The sequence below is a fragment of the Lissotriton vulgaris genome, chromosome 3_1 (genome assembly GCF_964263255.1).
Source record: "Lissotriton vulgaris chromosome 3_1, aLisVul1.2, whole genome shotgun sequence".
Lineage (NCBI taxonomy): Eukaryota > Metazoa > Chordata > Amphibia > Caudata > Salamandridae > Lissotriton > Lissotriton vulgaris.
In genome coordinates this window covers 44577809-44602931 of record NC_141689.1, presented here as the reverse complement: position 1 = coordinate 44602931, position 25123 = coordinate 44577809, and the positions used below count along the sequence as shown (strand labels likewise).

Genomic DNA, 25123 nt, shown 5'->3' with positions numbered 1-25123 from the left:
CTGATGACAAATTTGTCATCGGTTGTGGTCTGTGTCAGAGGTTTTAAAAGGCAAATTAAATCTCTTGTGTCCTAGATGTATCGGGAAGGGCACTTTGAGTGTGGGAGGCCTGCCTAATGAGTAGCAAAGAAGCTGAAATGTCCAATTCTGAAGTAGTACCAATCAAAGCAATGGAAAGTTCAGGTGGGAATGGCAAGAGGTGGGATGAGGTGTACCCCAGTGGTAAAGTTGCTCACTTTTAGAGCCAGAATAACAGGGTTCAAATCCTAGTTTCCCACCTTCACCAATCCCAATGGATTCGGAAACACTGAGGGGCATATTATCAAGGACCGGTGTTAAAATTATCGCCATTTTATAGGCAGGAAACTGCAGCTAAAATGGTGATTATGGGCTTGATAATACGCCCTTGTTAATTCCCATAGAAACCCATGTTAACACCAGAACCTGGGCTTCTACGGGAATTAACAAGGGCGTATTATCAAGCCCATTATCGCCGTTTTATCGGCACTTTCCTGCTGATAAAACGGCGATAATTTTAACACCGGTCCTTGATAATATGCCCCTATGTTGCTTCCCTTTGCCTCAGTTGCGTTACCAACCTCTGGAGAAATCAACAGCACCTGTATTATGCAGTGTATTAAAAAACATGGACTGTGCGATCTCACACCGGGAGGTGATTGTATCAGTGGTGTCGCACTATACACGACTCTTCGCTCAGATCACAGCAGATTGGGCAGAATTAGGCAACTCAGACTTTCTCACTGGCTGTCAACTTCAACTTGTCTCTGTAAGCTTAGAACTGCCAGCACCCATGTCCCTCACAGGCACACTCCACACTAATAATGAGATTGTTTCCACTTCCTACTTGTATCCCAGCCAGTGCTGGGACTGGACAAAAATGACTCAGAGAACCCATAGATTGGGAGTTGAATGGCAGAGAAAAGGGGTGGAGTCACAAGGGGTGGAGCTTGGAAAGCAGAGTCTAACATTTAACTTATATATATTTTTTAATCTGCTGCAAAGAAATTAGTACTAAGGACACATGTGTCAGTAAATCTGTTTTAGAATACTTAATTGGTCACCAAGAGGCTGCATTGTAAAATATTTTACAGAGTTAAGACACCCGCTGCAGTGATCATCGTTTTCCCCGCACTTCTAGTGGCTATCACAGTTCTGTGCTTTGTCCAGTCACAGTTTTGAGTCATAAAGTGGCATAGAGGGTTAATGTGCCTGCTGCAAAGCACATCGTGTAACATGCAGATTAAAGATTGGTATTGTATTTAGTGAGGTAAGTGGGCTTATGCCTTTGACATTGAAAGCATTTTGTTACTTCCGGTTACTCAGCTGTCAGCTTTCTGGTACAGCACAGCGCTCTATTTCTCGGCATCAAGGCGCTACATGCAAGCTGTGAGTCATGGGTTAGGTCCCGATTGTTTCTTCTGAATCTGTTGTTATTCTAAGATTACAAAGAAAGGTTCCCTAGGGAAGTAAGAACACACAACACAATGACTGCGTTATGTTTTATATCCTGACTTTGTGTTTCTCCCAACCATTCACTCTTACGAGAGGTTGTCTACAAGCATGGATGATATGTGTTCTTACACCTTATAGCACTAATTCTCGTATGTAACATTTCCAGTACATGGATTTACACACTTTTATGATGTATCGTGCCTTTGTGCGTGATATAAAAAGGAATGGCACCCTATACTAGGATGAGTAGTGCTATATAAAAATGTAATACAAAATAGTCGGTGCTATTTAAATAATCACTCATATATACACAAATTTTGGATTCTTTCAGTGCAAGCACAGCTCTTACTTACGGAACTGAGCAGAGTTAAAAACCTGCCTCCAATATGTTCTCTCGTTTACTTTTAAAGTGGTGACACGTTGTGTGATCTTTGTTTGCTTCCATGCTTTGGCGTCTAGGTGTTAGGCTCCAGTTAGCTCCCAAGCCAGGGCATCCTTGAACAAAAGGAGGACTGTTGACCATTTAAATCAGGCCTTTGTTTTGAGTCCAGCTGAAATCTAAAATCAGAAAGCCCCCTCCCAAACGGAATGTAGACAACGGGACGCTGTTGAGAGCCTCAAAGTGTTGGAACAACAACACCAGGACAAATTCAGCATGTGTCCCCGTGTTGGCCGAACAGCTGCCGGAACATGGGTCCGGCGTGATCCTCCGGCCTTCCATGACTGTTTTGCACAGTTTTGCTGCCATCTGTTTCTGAAACATCTTTCTGATTCTCCACATCGTGGCCCGGAAATGTGTCTCTAACGCTCTCACCTTGTAGAGAGCTGTGTTAATGTACTGTACATTGGCACTGTGTCCTCTTGAGTGGCTCAGCTACCAATGGTTCAAAATCAGTTGACAGGAGGGTACTCAGCAGTGCTTAATTTGAGCCGTGGTTTCCGGTGCTCGGCACCAGCACTTAATTGTCAACACCGGCATTTATGACAGTCTACCAAATGGTGGCATTCTTTGTCTAAATTAGAGATGAACACAACAACAGTTGTTAATTAATTTAATGTACATTAAAATTGACTAATGCTTGCCGCCAAAGCAATTCTTGTATCTATGGGGCCTCGAATAGTCTGAAATGTTACCCTTGTAGGGTTTGATGTTCAGTAGTTGTGTTGCTTCTGTCATTGGGGGCGCTGGCATGGGCTCTGGGTAAAGTGGCCCCCTGACGAGGTCCCTGGCAAATATTTTTGATGACAAATAAAGCACTGGTACTCAGCCTACCTAGAATTATCCGCATGTCCCATTTCCCGGGGATCAACACTGGTCCTGTTCCACAGGAGTCCTCTTAAAACCTAGAGCATCTGTTTTTATTGCTGCGCGTGGAGTCTGTGCCCAGTGAATGTTCTGCTAGTCTCAACCTCACATAATCTCCCCAGATGCTGCAGATGGCGCGACTCTTACCACCTCAAATAGAAAAAACGGGCTGAGCTCCCCTCTTCAATTTGGCCAAGGACTAGCTTCCCTCAGTTTAAGAAAAAATTCAAAGTCCGACTCTTTCAAAACCCTAATGGTTTCCAATATCTCAGCGCCAGGACACACGTTTCTGGGTAACTCTGCGCTATACAAACTTTTATAACACAAGTGAAGTGGAGACTTCAAGATACTTCAACACAGTTCCACAATAAGCCTTTACAAGCTCGACTCTTCGGACTCTAGTCGAGCTTCAACTTCATTCCCAGGGCTTAAATTAGGGGTGGGCGAAGAATTACTGCCGGCTGAGTTTGAAGAGTTTTGCCCAGTTGTGCAACGCGACAGAGAGCCGAGGTTTTTCTCTTGTGCAGCTCGCCAACATTAAGTAGGTGAGTGGGAGTGAGAAAAATAACACGCTAGACCTCAGTCTGGCGAGAATTCTCAACACGGGTGGTTGCGACAGGTTACGACCATTCGCCTCGAGAAATCTGGCGCCAGCATTGAGGAGGTGCCGCTGGAGTACAATATCTACTCGAGTGGCAGAAAGAAGCAGCGCCCTCAGGTGCAACGTTTAGTGCAGTGCGCTGCGATTTTACAGTGCGGTACAAACTTCTGGCACTAAACCTCAGTGCGAGCAGAACAACTTACCACACTCCAACGCTCGTCTAACTCCGCGGAGCAGAGCAGTTTTTTCTGCACTTTGTCCGCAGGGCTGGTACAGTGAATGATGGGGCTAGCAAGAGAGTAGGAAGAGAACGTGTAACAGCAGAAAGGGAACGAGATGCAGCGACGGAGAAGGGGAGAAAACACTCTTGTGGGAGAAGTTCCAAGGCCTGGCATAGGAAGTTACAGTCAAGGGACTTCTAGAAGTCTGAATGGCTTCTGCAAGATAGAGAAGAAGGTCTTTGCTCTCTAGGTTTAATCTTTCAACCCCTAAGCTGACAGGGATAGGTGGAGAGGTAGAAATAGAGTTGGAGATCTGAGGGGAGATGAATAAGCAGGAAGCACCCAAGGAGGATAGACGGTCAGCGAGCCCAATTCACAAAGGTAAACTTGGACCGAAATTCTAACTTTACTACTTTTCGGTATTCACAAAAGACTAAAAATCTAACTTTATTACTTTTTCGGAAATCACAAAGGTAAACTTAGACCAAAAGTCTAACTTTACTACTTTTCGGTATTCACAAAAGACTAAGGGCCCGATGTAGGTAAAATTGATTTACCGATTTTTAATTACCGAATTTTACTGATTCGGTAATTGAAAATCGGTAAATCAATGTATTGGACATGTAGGTATTTTCAGATGTGGAAATACCGATTCTGTAACATTCGGTATTTACCGATTCTGTAAATACAGAATCGGTATTTCCCATTGATTCCTATGGGCTTCAAAGCCCATAGGAATCAATGGGAAATACCTCTTCTGTATTTACAGAATCGGTAAATACCGAAATTCACAAGGGTGCAGGGGGTGTCACTTTGACACCCTCCGGCACCCCACAAATAGGCATGTGCGCCATGTGGCACACAGACATGCCCTAAGGGCATGTCTGTCTGTCACATGGCTAGGTGTGCATGCACACATGTGCATGCACACCTGAAATCGGTATTTTACCACACAATAGGATTGTGTGGTAAAATACCGATTTTGTAGGGCCTTTGGGACTCAGAAGAGTCCCACCTACATCTGACATTTACAGAATCGGTAAAAATACCGATTCGGTATTTTACAGAATCGGTAACTTTACCGAATCGGTAAAGTTACTGATTCTGTAAAATTGTACCCCTACATGCCAAATCATGTAAACCAGCCCCATCTTGCCATACAACAACTGTACAAGAGCCACTCACCAGACCCAGTTGGATCCTTATACCTTTCATTCAAGAAAGTTATTCACACAGTAAGACCCCATTAAAGAGGTAAGAAACCTCCAGCCAGTCTTTCAGCCCAGACTTCACGACCACCACTGTTGGACTCAACTCAAGTAGTTCTGCCGCGTTTGGCTGGAGGTAGCCACTTCTTTCTGTGAATTTGCTGTTTGCCCTCTGGTCGGATCTCTGGGCTGCTATTAGCTTTGCAATTGTATGCAACGTGTCCTGGTTCCTCTCTCTCTGATCCTCAGAATATCTTGTTGTTCTTGAAGGGAAGGCCCTTCCACCTTCTGATCTCCCCAATTCAACAAGCGTCTGAAGGGGAGACACCAGTGGAGGGCAGTTTTTTCATGTCAAAGGTGCTCTGTGATTGAGTGGAATACTCTGCATTGCAGAGAGGTCCGGAAAGGGTTGGAGTTTCAGCCACCTCCATTTGTATCGCCTTCTTGATTTCTTCCTTTTCTTCAATAAGATGGACTCCTGATAGAATATCAGCTGGGAAGTCTCTGGAATTGTAGAGAGACAATACCCTTTGGGTCTTATCAAGACAGCTTTTCTCGCCTGAAGAAGCTGAGTCAATCTCACAAAATGGAGGCCAGAGCTCACCTCACGGGCTCAACAGCTCTGGTACTTTACTTGTGAATTTATCAAAATCATAGAAACCACTCTTGCAAAATTGGGTACTTATTTCATCAGAAGTACTGTGCAAGTGTTTTTATAAATTAAAAAAATATATATTTAAAAGGTTTATTTTCGTGTATTTTACTTAGTATAACTATGCCCAAATGTAATTTGCTCTCTCTTTGCCTGTTTGCACAGACTTACATTTTAAAGTTGCCGAAGAAAATGTGGCTTTCAAAATTGCATGAATACATTTCTTACAAGCTTCTTTCTCTTCCTTTCCATAAAACAGTTGAAATGGTATTTATTTCATGGTGCTGTTTTCCTGTACCGAATAAAGTGCATTTATCTGCGTGCCTTAGGAGGAAGCCATGTTTAGATGTTCTTGTCTGTTGCAATATTCAATTCAACTGTTTCCCAAGCCACAGTTGTATTTTCTCTCATTTTAAAATGGCTTCTTGTTTGGTTTGCTTGAATAGTGCAATGCCATGTCCCTTATTTGTAAGTTAAATTGCATTTACCATTTATGCATGATTAGGTGTTTCCTAAACTAACCTATTTTATGTAGCACAATTTCTACAATGTTGATTGGTTTGTGTTGTCTATCTTTTTAGTACAGATTCACCACACCACTTCACGTCATGCTCGGTGCGCTGATGTTCACTTCTCTGAAACTATAAAATGTGCCCTTTCTGGGATGTGTGCTAGACTAGACTTGCCAGAGACTTTCTGAAGACTTTTTGTTGACTTATTTGATTTGTGCTTGGAGACCTTTTCCTTGCTTTCCTACCGAGCAGCTCCCAGGTGGAATTTTTGCCAGACTTCATAATCAAGAGTCTTCTTTGCCTTTGAACAGAGCAGCCTCCATGTTAGAGAGTCTGATGATTAATCTCTTTTCTTAGAGGCAGACTCCATGTCAGTCTTTGACGCTTCTCTCCTTTAACTTACGTGTAGATTTTGCTAGTTTATTGTTGAACTATATTTTGTTATAGCTAGTTCCCTTTAGATATGAACTCTCACAATTGGCTTTTTTTTTGCATCATTGGTGCTGATTTTTAAATGACATCAGCCAGATTCATCATTGTTCCGTTTTGCGAGTCCTTAATAGTGATTATTAAGGAATCGCTATTAAGGACTTGCAAAACGGGATTCATATCGGAATCGCAAAAAAATTGTGAATCCTACAGCTTCCTTATTTCCTTATTTACTCGATGGAGTACTTGGGACCGCCTCTGCGGCGGGACGACGGACACACCGCCAAGATCTAAATGCGGCCCTTAGTTTTAAAACAACAATCCCCGGATCATTACCGCTTTGCCACCCCGCTACTCAAGGAAACAACCTCAAGTCGCTTCCCTGTGAGGCTTGTTGCGTGTTCTTCAATCTATTTCACGGCTGCAGCTAGGTTTGAACTTTTTAAACACAGAAATGAAACTAAATGTATTCCAGGCAAGGGGCTCTTTGGACCAGCCCCAGAGATTACTGGAGATGGAGAAGTGGAGGGCGGCTGTGGTAGCCTCGAACATGGACAACAAATCAACAGGTGCCTGGGGTAGCAGTAGTGATGTCATGACCCTTTTGACTTCGGCTGATACCCCCTCATGGACCCCGGCACACTCTAAGCCAGCCACAACGGAAATGTATTAATCTTGGCTCTCAATCTCTGTTTCTAAAGCTGTGTTGACGACCACGAGACCGGGTGTCGTGTGGCACTGCCTGTACTAAAGGGCAGGCTCTGGGCAGCGGGCACCCCCGGACTGTCCCTCACTGAGCCCCAGCCCCCCATGATTCATTCCATTGTTTGAGGCACGTGGGGTGCCTTCTCTGAGGCCAGAGAGTCACCCCCAGGGCAGGGCACACTCAGGCCTGCTCGATGGCGGCCGGGGAGGGACATCTCACGTCACCCCTCCACCAAACAATTGTGTTGTGTCTGTTATTCAGATAATTGTTGTGGGAGAGCTGGGGTATGGGCCAATGTTGGCACTATCACGTCACCCACAGCAGCATCACTTACCCGCCGCGGTCGGAGGCACAGAGGGAGCGCAGACTGAGGTACCAGCTCCCAGTCTGGGGGTACGGGATCTGCAGCTTCGTCAGGTTGCTGGTGGTGTTGACAGACAGCAGGAATCCGGCAAGAAACTCTGAAAAGCAATGGAGGAGGCGGTCAGCAGGGCAGCTGTGTTCACACTAGCTCTGGTCTTAGCGCATTACTGGCTTCAGATACCACTTTCTTGTGGCCTTGACATAGGACCCTTCTGGCAAATACAGCCCCTGTTCTGAAGATGTAACAGTGACGTGAATAGGGTGGTCTTTTCCCTGCTGATCCTTATACCTCACTTCCCACCTAGCCAGTAAGAAAACACGGACATGCCAGCCACCCAACCAGATCCACCCACTCACGCATCTGCAATAATCCACATCCACCCCCTGAGATCCACCCATTCATGAACACTCACCGTTATTTGACCTACCCAGATCCAAGCACTCGCAAACACCAGCCTCACTCCTTCCCACCCACAATGATCCACCCACTAACACAATCTGAGACCCACCCACCTAGATCCACCCACTTACAGGCACCAAGACTAATTCATATCGCCCACCCAGGTGCACCCACTCACAAGCACACGCTGTCATATGTACCCACCCAGATCCATGCTCTCTAATGCATCCAGGCTCACTCCTTCTCACCCACCAACTTCCACCCACTCGCACACTCCCAGACTCACTGATGTTCACCCCCTAGATCCACCCACTCAGAAGCGCCAACACTCATTTTGCCCACCCAGGTCCACCCACTCACACGCACATGCTGTCGTATCTACCCACACAGATCCATGCACTCACATGCACCCTGGCTCACTCCAGTCCACTCACCAATATCCAACCACTCACGCAATCCAAAACTCACTGATATTCACCCACCTAGATCCACCCACTCACTAGGGCACTCATATCAACCACCCAGCTCCACCTACTCATAAGCACCCGCTGTCATACCTAACCACCCTGATTCATGCACTCACACAATGTGAGTCTCACTTATATTCACTCACCTACATCCACTCACTCACATGGATCCACACTAATTCACACCCACTTAGACCCATCCAGTCGCATGCATACACACTAACTCATATCTGCCCACTCAGATCTATACACACCCACACTCACTCCTGTCACCCACCTAGATTCACCCACTAGTACACTCCCAGGCTCACTTATATCCACCCACCTAGAACCACCAACTAACATGAACTCACCCATATCTATGCACCAGATCCATACACTCACTCACATGCACCACGCTCACTCCTGTCCACTCACCTAGATCCACCCACTAGTACACTCCCAGACTCACTTATATCCACCCACCTAGACCACACACTAACAAGACCCCACCCATATCTATGAACCCAATCCATGCACTCACACGCATCACGCTCACTCCTGTCCACCCACCTAGATCCACCCAATCACACACTCCGAGACTCACTCATATTCAGCCACCTAGATCCACCCACTCAAATGCATGTGTTGTCATATCTACCCATTAGATCCATGCACACACTCACACACCCAGACTTCCTCCTGTCACCCACCTAGATCCACCAACTAACATGCACCCACCTGTTACACACACCAGATCCATGCACACACTCACACACCCGCACTCCCTCCTGTCATCCCCTAGATCCACCCACTCACATGCACTCACCCATATCTACGCACCAGATCCATTCACACACACTCATTCATATCCACCCAAGACTTCTGAAATAACCACTTAAGTGTCCCCTGGAAGATGGGACATCTCGTTCAAGCACTCCACCATCTGGGCCAACCTACCATTTATCTGAGACTGGACTATCACCACTACTCCCCCAACACCTCCACATGTCATGAGACCCCCAGCCAGGTCACCAGCGCTCTAATGTACAAGTGTTTATGTTTTGTGTTAGCAACTCTCTTAATGCTCCCATGAACTTCTGTGTCCAAAAGCGGATTCTCTCACTTGCACATGTGGGAATGTACTGTGCACACCCGGTAAACTACAATAAATACAGACATCGATACATCCTTTGACCATGCCCTTACACATTCAAGCTCACCTTTACACAGACAAGCCCATAAAAGCAAAGGACCATGCACGTATGCGCACAAGGATCCATGTGCACTATTATGCATGCGTGCACGAACACTCGTGCATTCACACATTTATGAATGGAATCTCTGAGAAAGTGAAGCACACACTCAGACAGACATGCACGAGTGTAATAGTGTGTGCACTCGTCCACCAACCCTGCACCAGGCATCCACACACACACACACCCACCGTCCATGCATTTACACACGTGCATTCACACAATTAGGAATAGAGCCCGTAAGAGAGAGTGAAGCTCACACTGAGACAGGCATGCACGAGTGTCATAGTGTGTGCACTCGTCCACCAACCCTGCATCAGGCATCCACACACGCACACACATACGTCCATGCATGTACACACGTGCATTCACATATTTATGAATGGAGCCCGTGAGAGAGAGTGAAGCACACACTGAGACAGGCATGCACGACTGTCATAGTGTGTGCACTCGTCCACCAACCCTGCACCAGGCATCCACACACATACGTCCATGCATGTTCACACGTGCATTCACACATTTATGAATGGAGCCCGTAAGAGAGAGTGAAGCACACACTGAGACAGGCATGCACAAGTGTCATAGTGTGAGCACACGTCCACCAACCCTGCACCAGGCATCCACACACACACACACACACACATACGTCCATGCATGTACACACATGCATTCACACATTTATGAATGGAGCCCGTAAGAGAGAGTGAAGCACACACAGAGACAGGCATGCACGAGTGTCATAGTGTGAGCACACGTCCACCAACCCTGCACCAGGCATCCACACACACACATACGTCCATGCATGTACACACGTGCATTCACACATTTATGAATGGAGCCCGTAAGAGAGAGTGGAGCACACACTGACAGGCATGCACAAGTGTCATAGTGTGAGCACACGTCCAACAACCCTGCACCGGGCATCCACACACACACACACACACATACGTCCATGCATGTACACACGTGCATTCACACATTTATGAATGGAGCCCGTAAGAGAGAGTGAAGCACACACTGAGACAGGCATGCACGAGTGTCATAGTGTGTGCACTCGTCCACCAACCCTGCACCTGGCATCCACACACACACACACACATATGTCCATGCATGTACACACGTGCATTCACACATTTATGAATGGAGCCCGCAAGAGAGAGTGAAGCACACACTGAGACAGGCATGCACGAGTGTCATAGTGTGAGCACACGTCCACCAACCCTGCACCAGGCATCCACGCACACACACACACATACGCCCATGCATGTACACACATGCATTTACACATTTATGAATGGAGCCCGTAAGAGAGAGTGAAGCACACACTGAGACAGGCATGCACGAGTGTCATAGTGTGAGCACACGTCCACCAACCCTGCACCAGGCATCCACACACACACACACATACGTCCATACATGTACACACGTGCATTCACATATTTATGAATGGAGCCCGTAAGAGAGAGTGAAGCACACACTGAGACAGGCATGCACGAGTGTCATAGTGTGAGCACACGTCCACCAACCCTGTACCATGCATCCACACACACACACACGTGCATGCATGTACACATGTGCATTCACACATTTATGAATGGAGCCCATGAGAGACTGAAGTGTCGTGTTCTAATCTAGGACCCCGATCAATATTGTGACCTTATGCCCCTATACGGCTATAATCCATTCATACCCCTATAATGGCATAAGCGATCAGAGCCATATTTCAGCCATATTTCAGAAACTTGCCTCTGCAGCTCATTACAGTACATGACACAGCAGAAGCCACTATCTTAGATTCCTAGATTACACTCCGAGTTCTTCAACAAGATAAAACCCCCAGCATCCTGGGAAAGCCCCGCTTGCTATGTTTTGATTAGTAATAGAACTCTAATGAGCACTGCAAGAACGATCACTTCCTAGTGACATCTTTATTGATGTCTTATGTCCAAAAACTTACGTCAAACAAGGCACCTTTCAGGTATAAATATTACCAACGTTGCCTTAAGCAACAGCGATGGTGTGGTGAATACAGGAGCAGAACAGCTGTCCCTTGCAGAGCCCAGCAGATGCAAGCAGCCCACGGACGCTGCCCCTCCTCCTCCTTGACGCGCTGAGAGAGACAATGTCTTTTCTCCTGCCGAGAAAATCCAGCTCCGGCGTTTCCAGCCTACTCTTGCGAGTGACTGGGATATCGAGTCCTGGAAGGAGATACAAGACCTCCAACATTCTATTCCAGAGGTATGGTGTTGACTAAACCCTTAGAGAGAATTCTTGAAGCAAATCTTTGGCAAAACCAACTTAACTTAAACTGCTACTTACTCCCTCCCAAGTATTAGGCTTAGGTCAGGTACACTGGGGTAGGCGTAGTTAGAAGCACGAGTTGAGTACATTAGCTAAAATGTATATATGAATGTATACATTTTATTCATTTTAACCATTGTATGGCTAGGAAACCATATCAATGCTTTTACAGTATTATTTCGCAATCCTCCTTTTACTGTACGCACTTTTTATGATAACAAGTCTTGCAATTGTGGCAATTAATTTCTCTTGCATGAGAAGAAAGACTGTTCAATAAATAATACCTTTTATTGAAAACGCCCGTCTCTCTATTCTCTGCATCTTGGTGAAAGTAATCTGCACAACTGACTGAGTAAAATAACTGTCTATTGTTTCACATGACTCTAGAGATTGACTCTTAGTCTAAGGAGCAAAGTTGTCATGTTTATGCGGTTGTTGGAAAACTGAATCCCTTCTTGTCTGAGCCAGGCGAGCTGATCACTTCCTATTCAGTCAAGAAAGTTTCCAGTGACCTCTGAGCTAGTTGGTACAAACCCAATTAAGTTTAGCATAGTCAGTAGAGACCTGGAAGACTGCACTTCTACGTCTAAACTGCTGTTTATGTTATTCCAATGCGCAGGGCCTATAGGGAAAATAGGAACTACACTACATGGCGCCCAACGTTTGGCAAGGCGATAAAACTAACGCAAGACATTAGAGTAACTCAGTTGTGCTTTTTCACACAGACCCTTTCTACCGTAAATACTCCAATAGACGTCTGGAGTGGGTGAAAGGTTAAAATCCGCCCGAACTTAGTAGGAAGAGATTCCTATGTAAAGCTCTGGTTTATTCAACGTTGAAGGATACAGTGTTCCAAAATATTGTGCACCTAATCTTTGTTTCCTTGAAACCTGCTCTGCAAAAACTTGCATTTATACAATGTCAGTAGAAGACAACGGAACCGCTGATGCCACATTAAATGCGACACAGCAGGGTCCCGATAGTACAGGGACTACTGAACCGGGTGCGATAAACATCCCGGTCAACATAAGAAAAACTATAACGTTAAAACTTATAGAAAACGGACTGACCACACAAGGTGGCACAGTCGTCTTCGTGATAGAGGCACACGAATATCGGCAGACAGAGGTATTCTATTCTTGGATAAAATTTCCAGCGGCAAACGCCGCAACACATTAGTTCCACTTCCTTTCCTAAAGTGGGGAGCCAACACCTCAAACCTGCTGCCGCCTAGTCTTTTCTGTTCATGGGGTGGTATACCCAGTAGATTCATGTGGGCAGATCGCAAAATGCAAATGGGTTTATGTTTCCTGATGAGATTGGAGATTAATTTTGGGCCAGCCCCCTGTAAAGATTTAAAAATGAGACGCCCAATTTAAAAGGCACAGCGTTGTAATATCGGGAGCCAGCATAAGAGGAGAGGCATGTTGCCATCTTGGTTGATGGAAGATCCGTGTAGCTGCCTGATACTGCAGCAGCTGCAGTTTCTTGACTAAGTACAAGTGTAGTAATGTGTGCTCTCGTCCACCAATCCTGCACCAGACATCCCTGCACACCCATGTGCACGCGCATGAACACACGCGCATTAACACATGAATGAAGCTAGTAACAGAGCATGATGCACACACCGAGACAAGCATCCGCCCCCCATCTCCCCGCTGTCACTTGGGCTCTCTTACCTGTTTCACAGGTGACCGAAGAGTTGTCGCCTGAAATCAGAGGGACGCCATGGTTCAGGCACCCAAAGACGGTGACGTTCTCCCCCCTCACTGAGGACTGAGGAGACAGAGAGACAGTGTGAGTGGGGTCAGAGGATGGGGGGAGCAAAGACACTGGGCTTGGGTTATCACTCCGGGCTCACCACATCCCTTGGTTTCACCATCACATCACTCCAGGTTCGCCACATCCATTGGTTTCACATCACGCTGCTCAGCCTTACACTACACGTGTATTTGTAATGCACACATTCATCCATAAGGGCATCTTGACATTGAAAAACAGATATATAATGTCCACAACTCAATGGTACTGATTTTATCGACCTTAGAAGGATGAAAGGCTGAGTGGATCAGTGGGATTTAAACCTGTGTTCGTGAAGTTAAACACAGGTCCCTAGAGAAGTCCCATTAGCCCACTAAGCCACCAGACCCAGCTACACCAAGGTGCAAACTCAGTGGAGGGGCACCTCTCGGTGCTGCATAAAGCCCAGACTGTCAGAAAGAGGCGGCTAATAAAACAGAGCCCACCAAGGCCCCTAAATAATTGAGACGCCCTGGGATGTCAGCCCTATGGATTGGGAAGATTTGGGGTAGGGGAAAAGTACGGTAGAGAAGGACAAGGAGATGAAGGAGGGTGGAAGTGAGGAGTGCAAGTACAGGAGTGGGACACAGGAAGTGAAAAAAATGCAGAGACATCCGGGACAGTGGAGCAGAGAGGAGGAAGTGGAAAGGTGGGTGGAGTAAGGGTAGGGTGACAGAAAGAGTGAGCGGAAGAGGGTGGGTGGGAGAAAGTGCTGCCTTCCAGATATGTCATGTGTCTGATGACAGGTGTCAATCACATGTCCACTGTGGAAGAAGGATGGTCTGAGACAGGGCTGGCCTTGGATATGGTCGAGCTGGACACAGGCCTGGGGTGCCAATATTCCATGAGGTGCAGCTGGGAGCAGCCTGACTTAGGGCCATATGTATCATTCAAAATTGTGATTGCAAACGTCAAAATTCGCAGAATTTCCGCATTTGCGATCGCAATTAGGCTCAATGGTATGTATAAAAGAAAAACTGCCTCGCAAAATAAGGAATCGCAAAATTTGCAATTCTTTGTTTTGCAAATGCATTTAAGGAATCGCAATTTGAGATTCCTTAAATGGAATGTATGAGGTACCCGAGTTGTGCAAATAGGGCATAAGGAATCGCAAATTACCGCCAACTACAGGTTGGAAGTAGTTTGCGATTTCTTTCAAAATTGCACATTTTAGCATTTTTCAAAGTGGCATGTGGCGCACACACGTGCCCTTAGGGCATGTATGTGCACTACATGTGCACCCATGCTCATTTCAGGGGCGTAACAGGGTGTCCTTTTGACACCCTGGCACACTTGAAATTGCATTTTCAATTTGCGATTTTCTAATTGAGAATCGCAAATTGAGAATGTCTTGCCATTCATTTCTCTGAGCCTCTAGGCCCATAGAAATGAATGGGGAGGTATTCCTTAATTGAGAATTGCAATTTGCGATTCCCAATTAAGGAATAGGTAGGATTCGCAAAATGTATTGCAAATCCTACATACATAGCGTTTTGTAATTCTCAAATAGCGATTCTCAAAAATTGGCTATTTGAGAATCGCAAAACCTAACATTGATACATATGGCCCTTAATGCCATGCAAACAGCAGCATCCCGTCCATCAAATGTGGACTCAATCGGGTCCTATTAAAGACTTTGTAATCATCCTTTACATAGTTGTTGTCATCCCATCAACCCCCTACCCTCTTCCCACCTCTTGATGTCACACCACAATGACCCCCATCCACCCCCTTGCCCTCCTCCCATCTTCCTCACACCACCTCCTGCCGTAACACAACAGCAACTCTGGACCCTACAACGAACATCAAATGTTCTTTCCACCTAGGGCGCTGTCCCGGTCATTTCGATTTAGGACCTGCCCTGTTCGGAGACCTCATAGCACTTGGGACTCGGCATGGCTGCGGAAGCCAGGGGTCCCTCACCACATTGAGTTTTAGCTCCAGGTTGAGCACCCCTCCGCTGTCCAACACAGGCAACAAGTTGATGACGAAGACTGCTGGCCGGCCGGGTGGGACGGAGATGTTGGGGCCGAAGAAGATGTAGAAGTGGACCGAGAAGGTGTCTAGCTCGTTCCGCAGCGTGGGCCGGATCGGCCAGCAGGAGGGCTCGAACGAGGCGTGAGGGTTGGTGGAGGAGGCTGGCGGGACCAGGGGCTCTTCGGGTGCTGAGGTAGATGTGCTCCCTGTGTCGTTCTGCAGAGGCGAGGCCACCCCCGGGGAGGGCAGGCCTTCAGAAAAGGACATGCTCCCAGCTGATCCGAAGGACTGCGGCATGTTAAGGGCGGAGCTTGGCGCCAGCAGGACATTCTTGGACAGGCCAGGTTTAGAGCAATCTGCAGAGAAGCCAAACAGAAGGACAGTCAGATACAGTGAAAACAGACAGAGAAGAAGAGGGTGAACATAATGTGCTTCTGAGCTCAAACCGAGGTTCAGGAGCTCTTTGTGCTGGTTTGGTTACTTTTGTGATGCAAGCCCGGCAGAAAGTATTAGGATGGGATTTGCTGCCCAGAGCCAATCAGGATCTGCTGTTTCCAAAGTAACACAAAGTTGCGCCATGCACTGCTCTGCATTACTTTGCATCAAGGGGGCGTTCCATCATGGGTGGTACATAGGTGCTCCAGTGCAACTACCCATCATCAGGGCTGTCATTGGGCCCGGTCTCAATCCCAATAGTAGTTAAAAAATGAAAGAGGTCCTTTCATGTCCTTAACTTTACTTGTAAATAACACAGATCATTTTCTCAACAATTAATGTAAAACATGCTAGGGAAATCAGTAATGGAGTCCCCGTTTTTATTTTGTGTTTAATTCATAATGCATTCCCTAAGAGTTTTTGCCACTTCAAGGAAGTCAGTGTTTAATTTGAGCCAGTGATTTCCAGTGCTCGGCACCAGCACTTAATTGTCAACACCTGTGCTTACGACATTCTGCCAGATGGTGGCGCTGTTTGTATATTTTTGGGATGAGCACAACAACAGTTGTTTCTTAATTCAATATACATTAAAATGACTAACCCCTCCCACCCTAGCCATTCTTATCGCTTTGGGGGCCTGAAACAGTCTTAATTGTCACATTTGTAGGAGTGTGAGGGTTAGTAGCCGCGCAGACGCTGTCGTTGATAGTGCTGGCAGAGGCATTGGGTGGTGCAGGCTGCTGTGGTCTCCTGATGAGGGCCCTGGCACCTATTTGTCAGCAAATTAGGCACTGAAGGAAGTTCTATTTCTGCAGGTTTTTGGCATAACACATTCCTTCAGCATTGTGCATACTTTAAACTGAGTCATCCTCAAGTGTTTAGAACATACCACGTTTGTGAGCTCTGCAGTTGAGGCTGGAAACAGTGCCTGCCTGTCAGTGGTACAGAAAGGTGTACAGAACACATGCACATCCTTTCCTTGGCCTCTCGGACAGCACGGAGCATTGGTATTCTAGGTGCAATTGTATCCAAATGTGTGTGAAGAAGTGCACAGTTGTTAAAAGTTTTGATAGGCAACAGTAAAAGAAAGCAGGGCTTACATGTGAGTGGGTTCAAGATGTGTTTGGGGTGAAGTGAAAGAGATGCAAGGACATGCATCAGGAGAGGATGAGAAGAAAGTAAAAAGATGGTGCTTGAAGAGGAAAGGGATGAGGTGTAAGATATGTAAATGATGGAGACGTGGAGAGAAAAAGTGGGTACAGGTCTAGAATTGTGAACATAATACCAGGAGTGGTCGAGACACTCTGAAAGCCACTGTCCCTTGCACAGGGGTTAATAATGTTCAACCCACAGTCTGACAATTTCAGAATGAAAACATTTTCAATGTTTTTATTTAGGAAACATTTTCATGTATCTTAAAAGCTAACTACCAATGACAAAGCCAACAGTCCTGGCTGGTTTTAGGTGTAGTCAGTTGCAGAAAGCTCTTGGATACACCAGAATAGATGCACACTATGAAAAGCACAGAAATGTAGTTTACATGTTTATGTCACACCCTTTGGCCACGCCCCCTTTAAAGACTTCCCTACTTTCATCCTATTTAAAGCCCTTCCCATGTGTTTTGATGCAAATCCCTATTTATCAACATTCAAAGACAGGGATTTTCCCCTAAGTCTTACCCCTCCTCACCACTACATTGAGGCGCAAGGACATGTGCATCGACGCGTGGCAACCTAACTACGTCAGCGCAGGGAGGGAGGAGAAAAGTGCCACATCTTATACATATATATGGGGGCAGATTTACAAGCCCCTTGCGCCACTTTTGCCTCACTTATAACATGGGAAAAGTGACACAAAAGTGGCGCAAGGGGCTTGTAAATCTGCCCATGGCGCTGTTCTACTCTCTCCGGTTCATGTAATGCAACGCAGCAACTTTAGTTTCTGTGCCTCAGTGCATGTAAGATTTATTTATTCAGGGCCCTAATCCAAGACCACTGCTTTAGGGTTCGATGAATGGAGTTTTTTTATTTTTATAAACCTACTGAAGACACAATACTCTTGCCAGGCAACATTTCTGTATAGAATATTCTGCCATGCAGCCCTCATCGCCTGTACAAAACCGAGAGGCAGCCATTGGCTTCCAGATGTCTCACAAAATGGATGGCTCATGGTTTGCAGAAATAGATGTTAAATGCATTTCACAGAAACAAGACAAACATTGATTTGTGATGTTTGCTTCTGGGAAAGTTCTCAATCACAGACACTTAATGTGGCAAATGACTCCAGGAGGCGCAGCATGCCAGCACCCACGTCACACATCAAACCACAGGACCGCAGAGCAAGGACCATTAGAATCTGGCTCCCAGCAGTTAGAGGCTGAAATATTAACAGAGTGGGACATGTCAGCAGGCCTCACAAGAATACGCCGTTAGCGGTCGTGTGGCGTTAAGGAGCCCTACGTCTTTCTTCCATGTGTTTGTTTGAGAACCGCCCTGATGTGATGATCGAGGAAGAAAGTACCATCTCTCCAAACTCCACCTACACCTCCCTCTACTCTATACATCCCAATGAACAGCAACGGGAAGTGATGGAGCATACATACATGTCTTCACCTGCCATCCTCTAATTGGCTGACATCCGTCCCCGCTTCTTCAGAATAACACTTTTCCTGGACCCTATATCTTTGCTTGCTTTAGAAGTCTGTGCGCGTTATGTAATGTAATGATGATACTTGTAAAGCGCACTGTTACCCCATCTCGGGGTGACCTGGTGCTGAAGACCGCTGGGGAACCCGTCCTGGCCTTCCCTGTGAGATGGTCCCTTCTGGGTATCTCCAAGGTGAAAGCAGGCTTTCCCGGCGTCTGTGGGGGGCCGTTGTAGAGATGAGGCAAGCTTAATGCCCAGAGTTGCCGAGTGTGATCCCTGGTTAGAGTAGGCACCGAGGCGAGAATTATTGAGTCCGTTGACCCTGGTCCACGACCCTGGTCCACGACCCTGCCGCGTCGGGAATTGAACACTGGTCCCGGGCCATTCTCTGCTTCCGGGTATGCCGCCTCTAACCAGTGAGCTACACCACTCCACATTATGTTACCTCTGCTAACCAGTAGTAATGAGCTTGTGCCCCCTTTACACATTGTTGAATTGGCGTACTCCATATTGGTATATTTAACTTGCCTATAAGTCTCTATTTTATAGTACAAAGAGTACCCAGAGTCTGGAAGTTAAATGCCACTAGTGGACTGCAAAACCTACTGTGCCACCCACCATAATGCCAGCACAACAAAGGCTTCAGGCCTAACATTGTAACCAGACTGTAGCAGTGTAAAAACCTCTCCCTCTTAAATATTAATAAATCACCTTGAAACGGACCTTGTAGCCCACAAAACGGGGCACACAGTATTTCAAAGTAGAATATCTAGAATGCAATGTTAACATGTCCTTACAGTAACTAGCACCCAAAAACTATATTCACTGTGGCAGGCCTAGCTGTCCTATATAGGCAAGCAGAATACAGATTAAATGATGACTACTGTGTCTCAGGAATGGGACCAGCTAGAAAATTAAACAATTGTTTTCAATGGTTATTACAGTCCAATTCAATGGTGAACTAGAATTTTTAATTCATATCAAGGAAAAGTAACTATTAGAAAGTTACCATTTCCCTGCCTGAGGTTTCTGGAGGTTTATTTGCATTGTCTCTCAAGCTCCTTCCAGGCAGTAATTAGCCTTGAATAGATGTGGGCTAGCAGCAAACAATAGACTGACCTGAATAGGCAGATATAGCTCCTCTGAACTCCACAGTGTAAGCAGGGTGGGGCTGTGGACATCACTTTTGATACTACACTGTCACACCCTGCATGAGTGTGAAATCCTTTTTGACAGGTCTGCTGGGTTCACATATGACACTTGGGGCACACTTGAAAGAGGAGGGAACAGGATGCCAAGGAGAAATCGTGCGGCTCCATTGTCTGGTTGCTGAAGGATTCTGCTTCTGTCCTACAAGACTTCTGTCTCTGGGTTTGTTGTGTGCACAGTGGCTGCTTCAAACTGGAGTTTAGAGTTAAAAGTGGGGGGACAATAGGATTACCATAGTGCGCTCCCACACACTCCTCCAAGTTTAGTATGCCAAACACTTTTGCCATCTTTGAAAATGCCGAAAGTGTGTAGGGTTGGCCCAGGAAATGTTACCCCATTGAGTAGGGCGTGTCCAGGAGTAATTCCCATCCACTAGCTAGTGCCAGGCAAGAAGTGGCACGACCAGGCACCCACTTCAGGACTCTTTCAGGACCTGCAGAAGATTGCAAGAGGTGTCTGATACCTGAGAGGAATCATGAAGTACTGGATCTGCTCCTTCTTGGACCCAGGATAAGAAGTGAAATATAAGGGTCATAAGGTTGACCTCCGGCTCAAGCTGCAGAGATGCAACAAGCTGCAAGAGGCCTTTCCTGCAACTGCCTAGCTTACCTAGGCAACTTGCCTTGGACTAAACTCTTCTATTGGCCTCAACTTGACACCCTGTGAGCCTCTAAGGGCCTCCCTTGATGATCTGGGTGGCTTTACAAGTGTTTATTGTGGTGGTTTGGGACTTAAATGTCTAAATCAGTAGGTAAAATCTTTCACCAGGATGAACCTTGCTTTATCGCGGTCAGCCTCAATTTTTTCTTAGGTCCTGGTCTACCGTAACCACTGACCATCAATGGTGCTTTGTGCTTTTTGGAGCAATTTCTACTTACAATTTTGAAAATGCATAACTCGGATTCCTTTTGTTGGATTTTTGTTATTTTGGTGGCTTTTTTTAAATTAAATTTTATTCTATTTTTCTAATTCTTGGGTATTTTAATTGTTTTGAATTTTGACTTCATTACTATTTTATTTCTGCATAAATACTTTACACATTGCCATAAGGTAAGCCTGTCCGCTCTGTGCCATAGCTACTAGGGGACTGAGCTCAGGTTAATTTACTGATTTTGAGGGTTCACCTTAACAAGGGTTGTAAATATTTCATTTCTTGAGATGGCTAGTTGCCCAAGCCAAACAATAATCCAATTTAATCCAGCGAAGCTGTCATTTTCTCATGTAAAGAAAGAGACATATATGCGAACCCACATTGGTCGCAGAAACAGAGGCGCACACTTGCAGACCCACGTAGTTCACATAAAGGAGGAGTGGACCCACATACGTCATGTAAGCAAAGAGTCACATATATGTGGATCCACAAAGATAATGTAAACAGTGAGTCTCACACACGTGGACCCACAAAGATCGCCTAAACAAGGAGGCACAACCACGTGGAGCAATGCCTCTGGGTCCTCAAATGAACCCAGCGATCAGACAGATCTGCAACATGTTCTCCCACCCTCCAGTGCTTTGAGACCCTTATGGGTGAGTAGCCGCGCTTTACAACCCCCTGATTGACTGATTTATTGAAGGCCATGTGAAAAAAAGAAGAACACGCACAAACATGGACTCCAAAGATCTAATGAAGAAAAGGGCACACACATGCAGACCCTCAAAGATCATCCAAACAAGGAGATACACACACATGGACACATGAAGGTCAAGTAAACAAATAAGCACACATGTGTCGGCCCTTAAAGATAGTATAAACAAAGAGGCACACCCGCATCGACCTACAAAGGACACATAAACAAATAGGTACACACATGTGGACCCACCAAAGGTCACGTAAGCAAAGAGATAAACACACACACACACGCGCGCACGCGCGCACACACACACACACACACGGTCCCCCAATAGTCAAATAAACAGAGGCCCACACACGTGGACCCAGAAAGATCACGTGCAATAAGAGGCACCCCAATAAGGGCCCCCATAGGCCACATAAACATAGAGGCACACACACTTACACTCACATGGGTCACACTACTAGCACACACACAAGAGATCATTTGCTCCTTAACTCTCGTTGAACCATTTCATTAAAGTATTTTTTTAAAGAGTTTGATTTTCAATAAGACCTTAAACTTGCTTCCATAATCGATAGCCTTCCATTTGTCCTTGGCCGCAAAATTCCTCCATCGCCTTCAAACCAAACACTGGAGTAAACTGACACAGGCACCAGGGAAGGGCGGATGAGGTGATCGAACACATCCTTCAGAAGCAGGTCTGGACAAGTAGGAACGAGCCTTCTATGGTTAATGCCAAGACGGGGGGGCGTGGCTTGGGCGCCGATGGCGATGGTCGCCTGAGAGCTCGGCTCCGGGACTGAGCCCGGTATTATCCTGTAATTCGGAGGCTGCGGGGCACCCCAGACCCCGCATTCTGCTGAGCGGACCGACGAAGACCTGCCGGGGCCCCTGATGGGGCTCGGTCGAGAATTGCTCCGGAGTTAAACCGAAGTTTGCGGAGTTGCGGAGTGCGACCCAACATGGCGCCCGGACTTCTTTGTCCCCCTGGTCGGACCCACTGACTTGGAGGAGCGTCGCGAGCAGCGACTTGCTCCCGACTATGCCATCCCCGGCTGCTCTGTGCACTGGCTGACTACTGGATCGGACTTTTCACAACGAGTTTGCACTCGGTTGGGTGACCGGGCGGATGCCCACGTTATAGGGGACCCCGGGAGAGGACGCTCTGTGATCTAGGCGGTGGCCCGATTCACGACTCCGCACCTAGCTACGTCTTCCCGGCCAGTCCACTTCCATGGGAGGCGCGACACTTTGGCGCCACAAATCGTCCGGTGGAGTTGGTGACCCCCACCCCGGGTCTCTAGCGGGTGAGCGGGCCTGCCCGACTCGGCGACGGTTGTCTCCGCCCCCTCATCTGTGCCCTCGGACGCCGTGGCGGTGGCGTGAGCCGAAGCGGAGAAGTCTCCACAGGCCCTGGAGAAGAAGGTCTCCCACACTCGATTTGAGGACCAGTAACCGGGAGGGTCGTGGTCGACATCTGCACCCGGAGACACCTACTCCGGGAACTTCACGGAGTGCCCCCGGCGACATGGGGAAACCTAGAGGAGCCAAGGGGACTACCCCGACCGCCTCGGACTCGGAAGCCCAGGACAAAGAGGAGCATGGGGACCCAAAGAGTTCTGATGGCGCGTCGATGCAACAACAGTTCGACCGCGTCCTGGAGGCGATAACGACCACGAGATCGGCCCTCCAACAGGACATTGCCCAGGTGGCGACGAGCCTGGGCCTCCTCAGAGCGGACCACGGCAAACTTTCGGACCGGGTCAAGGAAGTGGAGAGCTCGGTGAAACCTTAGAGCCGGCGCAGCGAACCTTGGCTGCGACGATGAAGGATGCCCTATCCCGAATTGCGGCCCTGGAGCAAAGGGCGGAGGATGCGGAAGGCCGCAACAGGAGAAACAACATTCGTGTAGTGGGCCTCCCGGAAAAGATCGAGGATGGCGACATGGTGGCGTATTTAGAGACCTGGCTCCGTGACACGGTGGCCCCGGAGGGGCTATCCTCCTTCTACACTCTGGAGCGGGCCCACAGAGTCCCGGCACGGCCACCGCAACAGGGACGCACCCCGAGGCCGGTGGTGGTGCGCTTATTGCACTTTCGGGACAGGGACTTGATCCTCAATGCTGCCAGACATAATGGTCCATTCAAAGTAGCGAACAGTCAGGTGAACATCTTTCCGGACTACACCTACGAGACTCAACGCAAGCGTTTCTCCTTCCTGGCGGTCAAGCGCGAGCTCAGGAGCGAGGGCATCCAGTACTCGCTCCTCTACCCTGCAAGGCTCCGCATCATAGTCGATGACAAAACTCAGTTCTTCGACACCCCGGAGGATGTCTGTGCCTGGCTTGAACTTTACAGGACAGGGAAAGATGGCTTCGGCTCCTCGTCCCAACAGGCAGATGAGCCGGAACAGAGACGGCGATCCAGGAGGATCAGGAATCGCCGCGGCCGCACGGGTGGGCCCTCAACTGCAGAGACGTCGTCGGAACGGAGGGGAGTGTTGGAAGTACTGTCAGAGTTGTCGGGTGCACGGGACGAAGCCGTTGAGGAGGAAGGAAACTTGGGTGAAGAGGTGGCACCATCGGACTCGGAGGACTCAGCGACTGATAGTGGCCACACACCGGTGATCACACCAAAATCAGTGGAGGACCTTTTGGATGGACAAGGGTAACGGGGTGTGCTGCCTTACTTTGGGAGGGGGCCCGGCAGGGGGGAGGCGGTTGCCGTCCATTGCTGCTGATAGATGGGGAGGGAGAGGTGGGGTGCCCCTGTTTCTGCCCCGAGAGGGTTTGGCACTGATTGGGGCTTGTTATAGTCCTGGTGGCCTGGGCGTCGAGGGCCCACTGCCTCCGCCCAGCCCGCACCTGGCCCTTAAGGCCTTCCTACGGTGGCGACCGTGGGATTAGTAGGGGTTACTGGGTGGATGGAAGGCGAGGTTTGGATGGGATCTAGATGGTGCAGTTTGGGTCCTGTTCTGGGGTGGGTGGGTGAGGGTTTGGTTCGTTTTTGGGTTGTTTGGTTTTGGTTGGGGAAAATGGCCGCCATCAGTGCTGGGAGGAAGGTTGTCCTTTCTTTGTTGGGACCCGGATGGGGAGACTGTGCAAGAACAATATGGGACAATGGCTGATGTCGCTAACTTGAAATGTGTCACTTGGAACGTAAGGGGGCTTCATACTATGTCCAGGCGCCACAAGGTCCACGCTTATTTGGTGCGTAGGGGAGTGCAAATGGCGCTGCTGCAGGAAACTCATTTGAACAAGGCGGAAGGGGCGGCGCTACAGCGTAGATGGCGGGGGCAGGTCTTTTCCACGTCGTACTCCGCGTATGCCAGAGGGGCGCTAATATGGATCAGGGCAGGGGTCCCCTTTCAAGTCACGAGAACAGTGATAGATCCAGAGGGGCGTTACGTGGCCATCTCGGGCACTCTTGGAGGGAGGGACTTGAACGTTTGTTGTGTGTATGCTCCTAATATGGACCAGACTGCCTTCCTTTCCAGGCTATCGGGCTCGTTGGCCCACTTTTTCTCCGGGCCCCTTCTGCTTGGAGGAGACTTCAATTCTGTAGTGGATGTGGATATGGATCGCTCGGATCCACCACTTCCAGATTCTC

General features: G+C 47.7%; 1 protein-coding gene across 1 annotated transcript in view; it reads right to left on the bottom strand.

Moving 5' to 3' along the window:
- TMEM8B (transmembrane protein 8B) overlaps positions 1–25123 on the bottom strand; it is a 445096-nt gene that overhangs the window by 76782 nt on the left and 343191 nt on the right. Inside the window, exons 6-8 of the mRNA XM_086960043.1 lie at positions 15598–16007; positions 13554–13650; positions 7443–7569 (exon numbers count right to left, since the gene is read on the bottom strand). Of these exons, the coding sequence (XP_086816169.1) occupies positions 7443–7569; positions 13554–13650; positions 15598–16007 (634 nt within the window). The remainder of the gene's footprint in view (positions 1–7442; positions 7570–13553; positions 13651–15597; positions 16008–25123) is intronic.